At 45.8% G+C, this 16,803-nt stretch overlaps 2 protein-coding genes across 4 annotated transcripts; one reads left to right on the forward strand and one right to left on the reverse strand.

Moving 5' to 3' along the window:
• Positions 1-10: 10 nt before the first annotated feature.
• On the forward strand, positions 11-12,199 carry LOC130532652 (zinc fingers and homeoboxes protein 1-like). 3 transcript variants are annotated; one of them, XM_057045392.1, is made up of 15 exons: positions 11-619; positions 1,463-1,763; positions 1,846-2,303; positions 2,890-3,096; positions 3,177-3,392; positions 3,718-3,882; positions 3,979-5,202; positions 5,357-5,569; positions 10,221-10,322; positions 10,506-10,649; positions 10,784-10,834; positions 10,926-11,070; positions 11,150-11,267; positions 11,379-11,511; positions 11,586-12,199. In XM_057045392.1, exons 2-15 carry the CDS (start codon positions 1,562-1,564, stop codon positions 11,754-11,756), a joined length of 3,549 nt encoding a protein of 1,182 aa, XP_056901372.1. In that variant the 5' UTR covers positions 11-619; positions 1,463-1,561; the 3' UTR covers positions 11,757-12,199. The 3 variants fall into 3 exon arrangements, with proteins under 3 accessions (XP_056901372.1, XP_056901373.1, XP_056901371.1); XM_057045393.1 differs by having other exon boundaries at positions 22-619; positions 1,446-1,763; positions 1,867-2,303; XM_057045391.1 differs by having other exon boundaries at positions 23-619; positions 1,446-1,763.
• On the reverse strand, positions 11,832-16,803 carry LOC130532655 (protein FAM83A-like). Its single transcript, XM_057045402.1, has 6 exons — positions 16,064-16,803; positions 15,854-15,979; positions 15,665-15,777; positions 15,388-15,555; positions 14,671-14,795; positions 11,832-14,531 (listed from the first exon to the last, which is right to left on the reverse strand). Exons 1-6 carry the CDS (start codon positions 16,353-16,355, stop codon positions 13,343-13,345), a joined length of 2,013 nt encoding a protein of 670 aa, XP_056901382.1. The 5' UTR covers positions 16,356-16,803; the 3' UTR covers positions 11,832-13,342.

A 16,803-nucleotide genomic window follows, 5' to 3' on the forward strand; every position in this document is an offset into this window, starting at 1 on the left:
GGCTACACGAACTCAGTGCGCGTCAAACGGATTTTAGTCATTTACTTTCGCCTTCTCGGAGGTGTTAAAGCCAACACTGGACACTTTGGACGCGGTGATAACCTTTAAGGGAACGCTTTTGAGTACATTTTCGCCGTAATGAGGGAAAATAAGTAAGCGGAGAGAGTCGCCGAGCGATGACGTCAGGACGTATTACATTGAACGATGACGCCTTTCGATCATTAAAAAAAAAATCTGCCTTTAAAACACATCAGAAAATTGGGTCAGCGAACTAACACAGGGCCGGCCGCGGGATTACAGAAGTAACCGCCGGCGTTTGGGCCGCATCTCCAACGGAGGTATGAAATAACCTGCTCCAACGAGGTGGAAAGAGATGTCCGGCGTTTCCAGCATCTTCCGACTGGTCCGTCCGTCTGTCTGTCTGGCTGACTCCCTCCGCCGGGTTTGGGAGACCCGCGAGCCCGAATAACGTTAACGCCGCTGTCGTCCCGTCCGGGCTGCCTCCCGATGATTAGCCGCGGGAGGAAGACCCCCCGAAAGGCATCTACCGAAGCTTGAGAGCCAGGAAACCCTCGCCCCGACAGGCTGGTAGCGACGCTGTCCGCATTTGAGTACTTCAGTAAGTTTACCGCTAGACACGAACAACAATAACGACCGCCCCGGCTAACACTAGCTAGTCCCCCCCCCCTTCTCGTATACATGTTGTGAGCTGTGGAGCTAATATTTCTATCCTCGCACTGAATTATTGTCGCTATTCTTCGGTAATGTCGAGTTAGCCGTCGCACACCCCCACACTACCCCCGAGGCGCTTTTTTATTTGTTATGCAGATGATCCCATGATGGCAGCGTGCGCTGCACTGTTACTGTCGTTGTTAACAGCCTGTGCAACACCTTTACCAGCAGAAAGTGAGGAGCAGTGGGCTTCAGTCAGAGCCCACCGGCTGTGCACCATGTTGTGCATGAGCAACACCTTTTTTTCCTCTCTCTCTAACAGTTAACCACCCCGTCTCAGTGATGGTAACCACGCAGATAAAGGCAGGATTGTTAGTACATGTATGGAAATTGGGAGCAAATATTAGCTGGAAGCAGGCCGCTGAGTAAATATATTTCATATTCTGGAGAAAGGGTGGTGAACTGGGGCCTTGCTGTGGTTCTTAGATCAATATCACTGTATTGGGAGAGGCTTTTCAGGTGTGTATTGAATGAAATGATATACATCCAAACTCAAAAGTATTCTTGGTACATATTTAATGAACGTTGCCTGTTGCGGCACAAAGGGTTGCTTTATTGTCAAATTACCCTTCAACCCCTGTCATCAGAAATCAAATAATTCAATACAGCCATAAACCAGATGTCTGTATACTTTGTCACCATAAACAGGCCTATAAAGGTGTAATAACATGTTCTATATGACATTTCCCTGCTTGGCTCATTTCTCCCACCAGAAATATCCTTTTCCCAGTCTCATCAATGTGAGCAGGACCGCTTAAGGCATGTGAACCTCAGCACCAGGGTCACGGAACACTTCTAGCTGACGGGAGAAAACAGTTGGTCTTTTACGATGTCGAGCCGACGGAAATCAACCACGCCGTGCATGGTGCTGCCTGCTCATGTGCTGGAGCAGAAGGAGGGAGAGGAGAGACCTGAAAGGACAACGGATGGAGAGGCAGACGAGGAGAAGGTGAAAGAGGGCGCGGAGGTGGGGCCGGCGGCAGAGGAGCTGCAGCAGGCGGCGGCGGTGATGCCCACATCTACAGACTCAAGTAGGTTCAAATCTGGTGGATTCTTACACCTGAACTGCGACTTAAATGACAAGTATGCATGATTTTTCAATTGGAATCATAGATGAACCTAATGCCTCCATAGATGAGGCGGATGTCGGCGCACCAGCTGTGATGCGGGTTTCCTCAAACCTGCCGGAGGTGCAAAGCAGCGACCAGTCAGCCCAGGAACAACCGTGCGATGCACCAGACGACGGGTCAGCGGACCCTGCTGCAGTGGCTGCCATCTCGCTCAGCAAGACCCCCATCATGAGGCTGAAGACCAAATCGGAACCCAAGAGGATCGCCGTGTCGCTGAAATCGACAGAAGAGGCAGCGGAAGGTTTCGGAGCAGGTGGAGACGGGGAGGCGGGAACAGAGCTGGAGCCCATCGAGGCGCCCCTGGGGCAGATGACCCCTATGGAGATGCTGCTCCAAGACTCCATGAAGCTCGGGGGAGGCATGCTGGTCAACATGGGTTCGGAGCCTCAGAAGAAATCCTCGGCCTTCAATCCCACAGTTCTGCCTGCCGGCCTGGCACAGGTACCGAACCTTTCTGGCATTTTACGTCTTGTTATCAGACTGTCATCAGTAAAATACAGACTGGAAGTGCAAAACTATCAAAAACAGGACATGGGTCAATATTTATTAGGAATTTATTTGTTTTCTTGATGATAAATGTTGAGTAAAGTCTAATTATTAAAGTTTGAGTAGCTTCTCAGTCACTCCTCCATTTCCAAAACATGATGCATCTTGACTTTTGAATCAGAGTTATTTTTTCCAGAACAATGGACTAATTAACAAATTAGAACCAAGTGATACCCCAAGGTCCTTTAAGATAATTATCTTTAAAAATGAGAACCGGAATTTAGCCTCGTTAGAAACGTCTAGCTATGGTGACTTGTGTAAAGGTGTTGTTCTTTTGGAGTCGATTAAAATACGAGTTAATTTGAGATATGGATTCGAGGTCATCTGCCCCATATTTCTGTGAGCTTTTAATTTGAGTATTGCTTTCATTTTCTGTATAAAGGGATACATTTTTCAGAATCTAATTATGGTGAGTAGCTGTAATTTTAAATACCCTCAACAAACAGCATCTCCTCCTCCTCCTCCCCCACCTCCTCCTCAGGTGCTTTCTGCATTCCAGGCCCAACACAGTGCGGCTGCAGCCGCTCAGTCTCAGCTCCTGATCCCTCTGAGCAGCATCCCATCCTATAGTGCAGCTATGGACACCAACCCCCTGCTGGGCAGTACATACAAGAGGTTTCCTTATCCCTCCATGGCTGAGATCAGTAGCCTAGCAGCACAGACCCAGTTCACAGAGGAGCAGATTAAGGTGAACTAAGGTCTTTTTTATTCTATAGGGTGATCTGAAAAGTGTATAGTGTGTCAGCGGTGTGCTTGATCTACACCCAGGTGTGGTTCTCAGCACAGCGACTGAAGCACGGGGTCAGCTGGACTCCTGAGGAGGTGGAGGAGGCCAGGAGGAAGCAGTTTAACGGCACAGTGCACACCGTGCCTCAGACCATCACTGTCATACCTGCGCATCAGCTCTCGGCCGCGGCCAACGGGCTCCAGTCCATTCTTCAGTCCTGCCAGATCGTGGGTCAGCCGGGTCTGGTTTTCACACAGGTAGGTAAGGAATCTAAAAAGACTCAGCTTTGACTGTGGGGTGACCTCGACATTTCAATTGAATGGATCCCCCCTTGAATTAGCTGATTGACAGCTGCTTATTAGACTTTGGCTTTAGTTGGTCTCCTTCAACGCAGCTCAGTTTATATTCAGGGTGGCCTTGATTGGCCGAGCACTTTTCCTCGCGTTAACACTTGCATCCTTCAGTCAGCTGGAGGTTCTGATATGCGTGGATGTAATTCCCGACGACACAAGAAAAATCAAGCGGTGGCTGCGTCTCTGTGCGATACCTGCACATCAGCACGTCTTTGCTTTGTTGGTGTAGGTCGGCCCAGGGGGGAACCTTCCAGTGACAAGTCCCATCACTCTAACAGTGGCAGGGCTGCCCAGCCAGTCCCAGAGCGCCAGCAGAGTTTCCAGCCAGCCCATCCAAACAAACAGTGAGCTGAAACGTGCAACCACCATCCAGCCCCCCTCTCTTTCACCACAGGCAGGAAGCAGTTTTTTTTCTTCCTTCTTCTGACCGATATTCAGCACCTGGGCTTGCTTCTCATTTAACCCACTGCTCTTGTTTTTCTTCTCTTAGGAGAACTCTGCTCTTAGCACTGACACTTTCGGCTTGCGGCCTAAAAAGTCCAAAGAGCAGCTGGCTGAGCTGAAAGCCAGCTACCTGAAAAACCACTTTGTAACTGACGCAGAGATCGCCCGGTTGATGAAGGTCACCAACCTGACCAAAGGGGAGATCAAGAAGTGGTTCAGCGACACCAGATACAATCAGCGCAACTCTAAAAACAGCCATATCATTGGTTTCCACGATGGAGGCAGCAGAGGAAGTGGCATCTTCAACAGTAACACTAGTAACACAATTATTATCGACTCCAGCGATGAGACCCCGCCATCCCCCCTCCCTCCGCGAGCTTCCCCTGTGAAGGAGAGGGAGACGCGGGCCAAAACCTGGAATCCCTTCCCAGATTTCACTCTGCAGAAGTTTAAAGAAAAGACTCCAGAGCAGCTGGTGGTGCTGGAGGAAAGTTTTGAGAAGAACAGCACCCCGTCAGACGAAGAACTGAACCGCATGAGGACGGAGACTAAACTGACGCGAAGGGAGATTGACGCCTGGTTCACTGAGCGACGGAAAATGCCGTCTCTCAGCACATCCTCTCCTGATTCTTCACTGGGAGGGAAAATGGAGGCAGATGACGCGCAAGCGGGAAGAGGAACAGGAGCTGGCTCGGCTTCACTTTCTGCCTCCATGTCTCGTAAAGGTAATCAAACGCCTCCTAGTGGCCGTAGCAAACAGCTGCCCAGCAACGCCTTCAAGGACCTAAGAGATAAGAGCAAAAAGACTCCTGAACAGCTCCATATTCTGAAAAGTGCCTTCGTGCGGACCCAGTGGCCTACACCTGAGGAGTATGACCAGTTAGCGGAAGAAAGCGGCCTTCCCCGATCCTACATTGTCAGCTGGTTTGGGGACTCTCGGTACTCATGGAAGAACAATAACCTGAAATGGTTCATCCAGTACCAAAGTGGCAACTTTGAAGCGCCAAATGGTGGCGGGGGCAATAAACTAGCAGGTGGTGGAGGCCTTGGCAGAAAGCGACGTACCAAAAATCGAGGTTGGGGTCGTTCCCGGACTAGGAAACAGCCGAGAAGATCTGCCTCATTCAGCACAGAGTCCGGTCGATCCACACACTCCAAGAAATTCAAGAGTGGTAAGGAAATCCTAAAGGAGTACTACCTGAAGCACCGCTTCCTCAGCGAGCAAGACCTGGACGAGCTCGTCACCAAGACCAACATGAGCTATGAACAGGTACCAGCCTCAGCCTCTTCCTCTTGAGTTGTGTCTACTGTAAACAGCTGAATGAATCCAGCGGAAACTCGACATTGATGCAGGTTTATTTTTTTGTTGATGGAAGCTTTGAACCAGCCACACGTCCTGTAAGTCTCTTTCTTCTGTTGTGGAGGTGAGGGAGTGGTTCGCCGAGGTGCACCGACGCATCGACATGGGGCTCGACCCCTTCCAGGCGTCAACAGGAAGGACGGACGGAGGCCGGGAAGAGGGATCCGAGATGCACGGAGATGCCCCGGAAGTGACCGAGGAGCAACAAGGCTTGGGAGACGAAGATGACGACGAGGTCGATGAAGGGGACGAAGGCGACGATACGGACGACAGTGAGGTTTGGGAGCCATCGCGTAGCGTCAGGAAATCCTTGTCGGTGTCCGAAGATTGATGATTGCGGGAAGCACGGCGAAATACTGCCCAGTGTGCCGAGAAAAACCCAATTACCATCAATGCTGGAACTTTAACTCACAATTTTACCTTTTCTGACCCCTGTACAAAAGATTTAGATGGAGTTTAAGCTTTAGTTCAAAATCTTTGACAAGGGCGTTGTTAAAGTGGAAATTTGGCACAGCAAAGTTTGATTACACTTTAGGAGGCCCCAGATTTGGATTATAGACCAAATTAACAATCTGAGATATTGGCTGTACTGTTGTCTGGCTTTTCTTAAATATGATTGGAGCGAGAGAGCACGTAAATACTGAGACACTGTTTCATGATATCATGCCTCGAGTACTTAAAATAATAGTTCCTCATTGCCAAGGAAGACTCCATCAGCTCATGGAGAAGGATGCAAATGATCCCGAGGATGCACATTACTTGATTATATAGTTTTCTTGAGTAGGAAGCAGACGTTCTGCTTTCTGAGTAGTGTAAAATAGTTCCACATTTGAGAAAAGACAGACATCCGGTCAACAACCAGCATTTAATAGTCCTCTAACTGGCATATTACATTTGCAAAGTTATGTTGCCATGAAACTCTGTGCTATGAGCACAGGCCTGATTTGTACCTTTTATTTCCAGTATTAGTGAATATTTCACACTTGATCCCAAACTGACAGGAAACAGCGGGAGGAGAATAAACAAGTTGTTTACAAAGGTGCTTTACAAAACCTGGCCGCTAGGTGTCACTGCTGAGCAACAACTCGCCTGTGGATTGAACTCAGCGGGTTGTTTGAGATGACCCGGATGAACAATTAGATGTTTAAATGCTGGAGAAATGCCCTGATGCTTTTAATCACCATGGGACGTGGGCTGAAGTCTTCCCTTTTTAGCTGTTTGTTGTCTCTTGCGCACTAGTATTCTTTTTTTTTTTTTTGTTATTGAACACTTTTGGGTCTGATGGTAAAAGTCACAGTATGTGTTAAATATTGATATTATTCAGGTTTTTTCACCTTTTTGATACAACACATTCTGTGTTATTGTAAACTTTTTAATTGTTTTGCTTGGAGATCGGACATTCTGTGGTTGAATGTGTCTCCTGAGATATATGGTTTGAGGGGGAAAAAGTGGCGATCAACTAAACAATATTTCAGAATTGCAGGCATCTGATTTACAATGACATGGTAACAGAAATGAAATATTGTGCTGCAGTTTTTAATTGGTATGAATTTCTGGTCGGCCGAGTGGGGGAGAATTTGAGGACATGCAAACATTACCTGCGGCTCCCATCCCAGTACCACCCAGACACTTTTGCCTTCTCGTTTGTGCTGTTTAAATGAGGCCTGTGAAGAAATCAACCCACATTAAGGGGTTGTTAAACAGAATTTGAAATCAGAAATTGACCCCAGTCGATACTGACTGAAGTGTGAAGCCTGAAGCTACAAAAAATACACATATATTGCACTCCATCCACTTGTATATTGTGGATAAAATCCCGATTAGGCACCTTAATCCCTTATTATACCATAAAATGGCTCTGAGAGACCAAATGTGTTTTGTATGACTTCAGATGAAACCAGTATTTTGCCTTGAAAAAGTCTTGTGTGTGTTAATGGTTTGAAACCTTTTACCCACTTCTTTGATAACAGTTGTTACACATGGATGGTAATGAGGCTCAGAACAATCAGCCACCTCTTTCTGTCGCTTTATTGCACAACCAGAGCCTTTTATGTTTTTAATTGTTGCTTTAACTGGTGAGAATTGTCCCCCATCTCGCCCCAATATGTGTTTTTCAGCCCTGGATGTGTGTAAACTTCCCCCCTGTTCTCATGGTTCTGTTCGGAATACAGAGAGGCTGGACATACAGGGCAAAAGACTGGAAGTATATAAACAGGCTTCCTTGGAAAATTTGCTTTATTTCACGGAAAGATGCCCAAACAAACCCAGTGTTTTTTTACCCCCTCTCGTGGGAATCCTGCCAAACAAATTTTTGTTTTTCCCGTCACTGAAAAGACTGAAATCTGTCTCTGGAGACTCTGGAAAAGCTTTGCAGATAATCCTATGTGCCTACATGGCTCGTACATTTGTTTGAACAGAATTCCGAGAAAATGACGACACCAGCAGAATGGGGATCGCACGCTGCGGGCGGGGTGTTCCTTAAAGGAGGTTCGTTCAAACTAAGCTCGTGATCCTCAAACGAGCACCGCTTTTCTGCTGAGGTGGCACCACGCGTAGACATTCTGAAGATGGAAACGTCTGTATTAAGTTCCGAAACTGACAACCTTGGCATTCTGGACTTTTACCGAATCCTCATCAGCCACCGACCGGACAATATTTTAGCGCCTTTACTTCAGTTCAGTCATGATGTCTGCTCAACGTGATCCAAGCAGGTTTGCTCGTTCTCTCCCAGGGTGAACTGAGGTACGTGTTCTCATCAAGTGCCAGGTCCAGAAAACTTTAAAGAAAAGTTTAAGGAAAAAAGTTCTGGCTCATCCTGCATGCAATAAAAGCCAAACCGCTCATTTGTACATACAATATTCTGGGTTGGTCTACCTGAGATGGTACTAGCCTAATCTGGGGCTCCTAGTGTAGCTTTAACATTGTTCACAGTGGACCTGCTTCTTTGCCAGCATCATTTTGATCCAATCCTCCAAATCAACACACCACAATTTGCCGTTTTGTCATCACCACGGTTGGTCCACGGTTTAGGCCCGTACCTTCCCCCAGGTATTCCACCCACAGTCTTTTACGGTGTGCTCTTTCATTACTATAGTCTGTTCTGAATGTTTTACAATGTTTCTATCTATAAAAACTGTCATTACAGCTCTTTACAAACAATAGTTGATTGTTAACAATCATATCTCATATACCTTATACGATAGAATAATGTTTTTCAGTTTTTAGAGATCAGCCGGTGTTGCACAAATTGCTTTATTGGTACTTTTATTGTAAGTGTAGGATCACAACTCGGGAGAAAGACCATTCACTTTGCTGTTTCTACGAAAACAAATGCTTTGTTAGCGGCAAGCGTTTGCCTAACAAATTATGGATTCAGGTTTAGGCATGAAAATAGTTTTTAATGTTATCAAGCAGTGTTGTAGTGTTGAATTGCGATATAGGAAGTGTTTTAACGTGACAACTTTCTGCTGATTTTTGCACTAAACATGGCAACAGAAGCAACATTGCTGTATTTCAATATTAGGAGTCATTTTAATTTCCAGAACGATTTTTAAGCTGCAAATGCAAAAACAATTAATGCACTTAATACTAGCACCTTATGAGTTAAAACAGGCAGAATCAGCTTGTATTACATCACTGACAAATCTACTTGAAATAGAATAATTTCTTTAATTTTGAGGTGTTGTGTCCACTCGCTGAGTTGTGATTCTATATTCATCGGTCTCCATGTGTCCCAGCTAATGTGCTGTAGAACTAAGCGCTAGCATTGTGATCTGAGTAGTTTGCCTGCTGTTCTATTGTGCATATATTATCTGTATCTGTCACTATACCTATTCTATACTTCTCACTTGTTTTCTTGTATTTAAACAGGTAGATGGTTGAATGTTTCTTACAGCAATCAGAGATTCCAGTGAAAACTTTTTGTTTTTGCCATAAAACAAAATAAAGAGATCTTGGCAGAATTGTCATATAAATACGTATGAATGTATTTCCCACCGAAACCTGTTAACACTAGGTTCTGTCTGTCTGTCTGTAAGTCGGTCGGTCGGTCGGTATGCATGCAGTACAGCCCTTAATAAAATTTATACATATAATGCCAAACAAATTTTATTAAGGGCTGTACTGCATGCAAACCTAAGATTATTTCTGCCAAAATATGGAACAAACGTCACAAGTGCTATTTTTACATGCCTAAACTAACAGTTTGACTATTTCAAACAGATTTCCTCGGTAAAAAAATAATAAAAATATGTTAATTTATGTACTATTGTTAAAAAAATGTAAAGGCACACTTACCTTTTATGTTATTTGTTTCTAACGCAGCAATATGATTTATTTTGTATTTATTTGCCGTTGGCGGTGCTGTATCATCGTTGGTCGGAACCTTCCCTCCGGAACTAATTACTCCAGATCACTTTCACCCGTGTCCTTACACAGAAGGACCGGCCAGAAGGGTGTACTTTAATAAACAACCCGTGTTGTTTTTACTACGACCGATAATATTCCAATAAGAATATTATATGTATGCTGCTTTCAGATGGAGATTTTAGGAAGCACGTTTGATGACTCGGTGTTTTCGGAGAAAAAAGACCGGGTCTCTGTATCTTTGACTACTTATAACGCTAAAGTGTGTGAGCCAGAGGTGAGAAGGAAACACGCCGGTTTCGTTTGCTGCAGAACTGTAAATCCAGTGCCTAGAGAAGTTGGCTAGCTGCTTTTTATTATTCTTCGTACCATTTACAACGAGAATTGGTGCCCCAATATTGTAGGAACATCCACGGTTAAAGTCTTACGGTGCTAAGTGGGCATATATTGATAGCTCATTCCATCTGGCACGTGTATAGGTCAATCTTAAATGCTCAGCTAAAAATAAAGTCTGTTCTTTTTGCGTCTGTATTGCTAAGTTCAAAATTATTTTGTATATATAGTGGTTTTGTGAGAATGCCGCCCTGGACACAGATGATTCTTTGGAGAAGCAGAAAGTCTACAAATTCAGAGGTGACTTGGCCGTGAGACGGGGGGACTATCAGGTAAGTAAATCTTTAATCACATTTTTACCCTGCAGACCCTGTCTCACTCTCTCTTATCTAGACACACTTAATATTCTGGAGAAATTAACTTTCTTCCCAGAGGCTCGGAAGCATCATATTTACTGCTGCGTTGTTCAAGTTTTAAATAATTTCTGTTCTGTTCTTGGGGTGTGATGTGTGTAGAAAGCCTTTGATGCATATAGCAGCTGCCTGGAGTGGATCTCTGACAACAACCTGAGCATCAGAAGAGATGTACTAGAGGGAATGGCCCGATGCTGCACCAAGCTGGGACGGATAGACAGAGCACTGGACATTGTCAATATACTGGTAAGTCTTTCAAAAAAAAAAAAGCTTGCAGTGTCTTTTAAAAGTAACTGTAAATGCGATTAACTGTTAAATAATGTAAAACACCGCATTGGTCACTTTGTTGTAATTGAGCATACGACATTATTGGTTTCTAGAAGAAAGACATGTCCAATACCTGTCACCTGATTAGCCTCCTGCTGCTCAAGGTCAGCACTGTTCCCAAAGCAACACACATAAGCAGACTTTATGTCTCTTAATAAGCTTCTGAATTTGTCATATTTCTCTTGTGATGCAAAGGCAACCATCTATCACAATTTTGAGTGCATTGGAGCTGAGATGTCCTGTCTGCAGCAGCTGTGCAGCCTGTTGCCCTTCAACCCCTGGCACTGGCACGGCCTGGGACAGATGTGTCTGCAGTTGCTGAAGAGGAAGCAGACCACGAGTGCGCTTCCAACTCCACCACGCTGGGATTTGTCGTATTTGTCTGCTCTGGTTTACTGTGCTGTATTTGCCTTTGGTAGAGTTGTGTTCCTCACTTTTGAGAGAAACTGCAGAGGAAGATGTTGAAGAAGAGAATCCAGCAGAGTTCAGTGAGGACAAAATCTGGCTCAAAGCTTGCACTTCTTTCATCAGGACGAGGTACGTTCATGACCCTGACTGTAGAGCTGAGCCACTTATAGATCAATATTTATTAAAACCTTCGCCTACTTATTATGTTCCGATTATCTCCTTATTGTCTCTTGCTGTCAGACTCCTGTTGAGGATTCTCCAGCAGCAGCAGTCCTCCTTTGTGCTGCAGCACAGTGAAAACACCCTAAAGTGCACAGATGAGGTGTTGCAGTACTTGAACCCGAAAGAGTCGACCCTGCAGGCTCTGACCCAGGTGAGAACCCACGGCTCAGTTTGTGTTTGGGTACGAGGGCACCTTCAGTCTCTCTCTGTCTCTGCCACCTGTAGGTGATGTCAGAAGACCTGATTCCAGAGAAGATGAGGGAAGACAACCAGGATGGGGAAAGTCTGAGCAGTATATGTGTGCAGAGCTTCAGGGACCGTTGGTGGAGCAAGATCTTATTAACAGGTGTCCTGGAGACTGATGGATGTTCCACCTTAAACACAGTTGGATGCTGATTTTCCTCTGATGCCTCTTTAGAGATACATGAGGCAGGAAAAGACCAGAAAAAAAGATAATACTCCAGGACCAACTCTGTTCAATGGAATATTTATTGTAACAAAATTCCAGGCACTTACAACAGTTTGCTTGTGCCCATAAAGGGTTTGGAAACGCCCAGAAAGAAACAGAAACAGATATGTTCCAACCCAGTTTCTGTTTTACTTGGCATTGTGGAAAATTGCAGAGAAATGACCAAAGACCTCAGTGGAAAACTGGAATCCCTGCGAGTCTGCTTCCTCCTTGGGAGTGCTCTCTGAACACCTGGTGGAACATCTTCACAAACAAGAGCTCCAGGATCAACATCAGGGCAGCTGTGGAGCCCTTCTTTGTCTTCTGGGGCTGAACATGTACACTTGCAAAGACCGTTTAATTCCTGAGCCAAATAAATCTCACAATCACATTTTCTGTGATGTTTTTGTGTAATTAACAGCATGCATGTACGACGTTGGCATATTGTTGACACAGGTTACTCATAATCAGTAAAAATAAAGAAAGACATCCTCATAATTAATCCTAACTTTTGATGTTTCATGCATGCACTCAAATGTGGTTTATTCCAATTTGGAGACATCGAACTAATCTAATAAAAGAAAAGGCCTCAGGAACCTGAATGACTCACAGACAATAAGCTTCAGTTAAATCTTGTGTGCATGTTTTTGGACTTTGATAAGAAAACTGGAGTATTTGAAAGTCAAATATATATTCTACATCATGCATCAATTACATAGTTTTAATGTCCTACAAGTAGAATGGGTGGCCGAGCAATCAGCTACCGGCCCCCTGCTGTGGGACCAGCTCCCTGTCCAGGTGTGGAAGGCCGACAGCCTCTCTACTTTTAAGATTAGACTTAAAACCTTCTTTTTTAAAAAGGCTCATGGTGCGCACTGCTGTAGTCACAGTCATTATTCTAGTCAGTCTATTTATATCTACAACAGGGTCATCCTATTTTTTGGCTACATCTTTGCTGTGCTGTGATAAGGCCGAGGCTGCCAGGGGTCGTGATCACCTGACGGGTTTATTTCACCTTGCTGATTCATAGCTGCCTGTCCTGTCCTGTCCTGTCCGTCAGTGATGCCATTTACACATTTCATGGTGCGTCTCCCCCCTCCCCCACCTCTCTCTGTATCCATCTACAGGCATCACCCACCCTATAGTTGGGCACTGACCTGCCAACTGGCCTTGATGTCCTGCTCAGCTTTAGCTGTGTAATTAATGCCTTTGCCTGAAATTTATGTTTATTCTCTCCTCTAGCTGTCCTCCTGCTTCTTTGCCCAGCCAGCTGTGTGTCTGGTCCTGCTCAAGGTTTCCACCTGTTAAAAAGCAGTTTTTCCTTGGCACTGTTGTTGGTCAGGGGTCAGGGGTCAGGCCCTGTGTTTCTATAAAGCGCCTAGAGGCAATTTTGATTGTAACAGACTATAACAGTAAAGGTGAATTGAATTTGCAGCCTGAGAGAGTTAGCAGGGTGTCTGAGTCTAGCATAGCTACTAGCATACCAGCACCCAAGCTCTGTACTGGAAGGTGGCTGGAAAATGAATAAATTACTTCAGGTCTTGGGTACACCGGACAGCAGAACTGGTTTTGGGAATCTTGATGGCTGCGTCTCGGTCCAGCTTTTGCTCCGTCTCAACAGGGCAGAAGCGTTGCTGTGAAACGGCCTCCAGGCTGGCCTGTAGAGGCTGCTGAGGAAGCTGTGGCGAGGAGCAAGTTTGAGTTTCGGAGCATGACGTTGCGATTTCCAGTTAAGTCTAAGAGGGGACTCCTGGCTTAGTTGGGCTGCTGGTGAGAGGAACTGGGACCCTGTCTGCAGCTGAGGTTTAAGGTGAGCGGCTGCGAGTGACGGCGATGAAGGCTGTGTGACCGGGTGTGACTGAAGATGCGCCTGGGGGTCCTTCCTACCCTGGTGTTCTCTGGGCTGGATTAAAGGTATAAGCGGGTCTTTCTTTAAATCTTTCAACTGAGGTGTGGAAGGAAGTGGGATTTTTCGACAAGGAGACAGTAAATCTGTTTTTTCCCTAAAAGATTGTGTGTGCAACCATTGGTGCTTGCTTTTTTGATGCGCTGCCATCCCCAAAGTCTTTACCGATCTGGCTTTTTCATTCTGGTGAAATAAAAGGCCACAAGCACCAACGCTGCTGTAATTTAGATTTAAATTTGGAGGCTGATACACAGGCCTGCACTGTCTCTGTGTGGGAAAAGACTTTTGTGCAGCAGTGCTGACGGTGAGACTGCTGAGCTGAGCCCGGACATGTGAGACCTGAGCGGGACTCCAAGGGTTTCGACTGTCATTCAGAGTTTCTCCAGTTCTCTGCGAGCCATGATGGGTGCGACCAGCGCCCCCTGGCGGCTCACGTGCGCTTGCAGAAACATTTTGTGGAGGTTTGGGGCGCACTTGTGCGCCGCTACCTGCAGGCTGCGCGATCTCTTTACTACGATTTGATTCTAAAGAAGTCAAAAACTGCACTTTTGCGTTTGCTTCTGCTTTTCTGTCTTCAATCCTGCTCAGTTCAGAGGGGAATGTAGCATCACTGGGAAACTTATTGACTTTCTGAGGTGCGTGTGATGTCTTGTTAGAAAAAGGGAGGACTGGAGGCACAGCAATATAACTGACAAAGCCAGGAACTGCTTGGGAGCTGGAATTTAGCCTGAGGAATTCCGTATGAAAAGGTAAGACCGCGCTGCCCTTTACAAGAACCGCAAGGCTGCGATGAACCTGCCAGGACAGCCAGGAGAAGCTGAGAACACACAAGCACGACAACGGCACGTTACGTCACCGCTGCATTAAAACGAAACACAAATGTTCAGACTGGTTTTACGAGATCCGCTGTTGTGCACACTTATCTGCACAAACAACGCGTTTACTGGCGTTTGCACCTGTATGAGCCCGTCAGCACCTCGGTCCAGTCAGTGATGATGAAACTCTCAGAGACCTGACCGGTCAGCTTCCTCCCGGTCTTGGCGCAGTAGGTCTGTCCCTGAACACTGCGTACGGACAGTTTCTACACAGAGAAACAGAAGGAAGAGATTGTTGAATCTTTTTGAATCATCAGCGGGAGGTTTTGGGAAGAGTTTTACACAAGTAGACAAAATAACAGCTGTGGAAAAAGGTCTCAGTCCACTAAACTGCATGGCCACAGCAAACTTTAGGTCACAACAGAGACGTCACCTCCTCCTTTTAACACTCACAAGTGCACAGTAAAGATTTTCCTTGTTTCACCACATTCACCGAGGACTTTTCCTTATAAACCGGCGTCTGTCTGTCTGAGCGTTTATGATAAATAAATAACTATGAAATGCCCGTTAGAACATGGCACCTGTTATGTTTGGTGGTTTCTTCAAAAAGCTACTGGGTTGATTCAAAGATCCAATGGGTGCTTCAATAATCTCATATGCTGGGTTTTTAAGATATTTATAAGTAGGTCCCCCTCCTTGGGCGCTGACATGTTTCTACAGTAGCCCAGAAGGGACAAAGGTGCCTTAACATTAAATCTTTATCTCATAGCTCGGAGTGCCACTAATTTGATCTTTTTTTTCTAAGAAAAAAAAAGAGAGGTTGGATGTGTGATTATTTTTTAAACTTAAGCTGCTCACTGGGAAGTTCCTGCTGCTGAGTTTGAGCCCCTGCCACATGCTAACAAACAGGCTCAGGTTGAGATGGTCCAGCAGCAGATGAACGGACACGTTCCTCTTCCTGCTCGCCTCCAGAAGGTCACACAGCAGCTCCACATCGCTGAAGCAGTCCATGACAATAACCAAGGACTGCACATGGAAGACATTGTTTAACAGACATATACATGATTACACATAAGCAATGTTTGTCTTATCCTCAAGTGTAGACACATGCATGTCACATTTTATGCGTTTGTACCTCTTTTGCCTTACGCATGAATTCTCTGATCAGGTCTTTCATGCTGGCTGCTCCGCAGTGAGACTGGAAATGAACCTCAAAACTCGGCTTCACCAGGACCCCATCGGACGCACCTGCAAAGACAAAAAAACAGTTGTAAATTTAAGCTGTTTAAAACTCATTCCAGGCTGATTTTCACTCACAAAATACCTCTCAGGCAGCTCAGATCCACACCTACAGCAGGATCACTGTCAGTGGACAGGGTAGGACACTGTGTACCAAACTGGGAATCCACCAATGAGCCGACCAATTGGTCATCAGAGGTAGAAGCATCAGCTGCATAAAAAAAGATAAAATACCCTGAAACAGCTACAAACATTTAATTTCTTTTCAGTTCAAAGACAAGACTAGAACCAAAACCTGTGTCTCCATCTCTTCCATTTTCCATGATGTAGATCTTCTCCGGCTGCGACAGGAAGTCCACCTCTCCCTCCTCCCTCAGCACCTGATGGTATTCCTGTAAACCCTGGCTGAGGAGGGAATCCACGGCCATCCGTGCGCTCTCATTGTGGCTCAAATCCAACCTGTGATCGCTGCCTATGAAATTAATATAAGAAGCAGGGGGGATGCGGAGGTCTTGAACCCTTCGCCTCACTTTACCCTGAGGAATGAACCTCTTGTACAACAGCACAGACACGCTGCTGCCATCCATGGATCGTGGATCCCAGCAGAACCTTTACGAGATGAGCTGCTGGTAGCCTGTGCACGATCCTTGGAGGCTGACACGCTTGTGGGGGGAGCACGCGGTGCAGCAAGGGCAGAAGAGTAAACACAGAACAAGAGACACGCCCCTGCTGTGGGTGAAAGACGTTGACAGGATGAGTTATGACAGGTGAGGCGAGAGCGCACGTCTAGGGGATTTACATGTCAGTGCTAACGCAGGTAGAAACTACTGTCTGACGGTTTGGAAAACAAAAAAACAAAGCGTCCAATTCAGCGTGTCAGGCTTTGGGAAACTCCTGCGAAGGGTCATTTTTGTCGGAGCCCAACGAATCTGAAAGGGCCAAAAAATGATTGAAATTTCGACCGATGAAGATGCGATGATACGGAGCCGGTGATGAGAGTAAATGAAGGGGGAAGGAGAGGAAACGAGTGACGAG

Source organism: Takifugu flavidus, chromosome 10, assembly GCF_003711565.1.
Source record: "Takifugu flavidus isolate HTHZ2018 chromosome 10, ASM371156v2, whole genome shotgun sequence".
Lineage (NCBI taxonomy): Eukaryota > Metazoa > Chordata > Actinopteri > Tetraodontiformes > Tetraodontidae > Takifugu > Takifugu flavidus.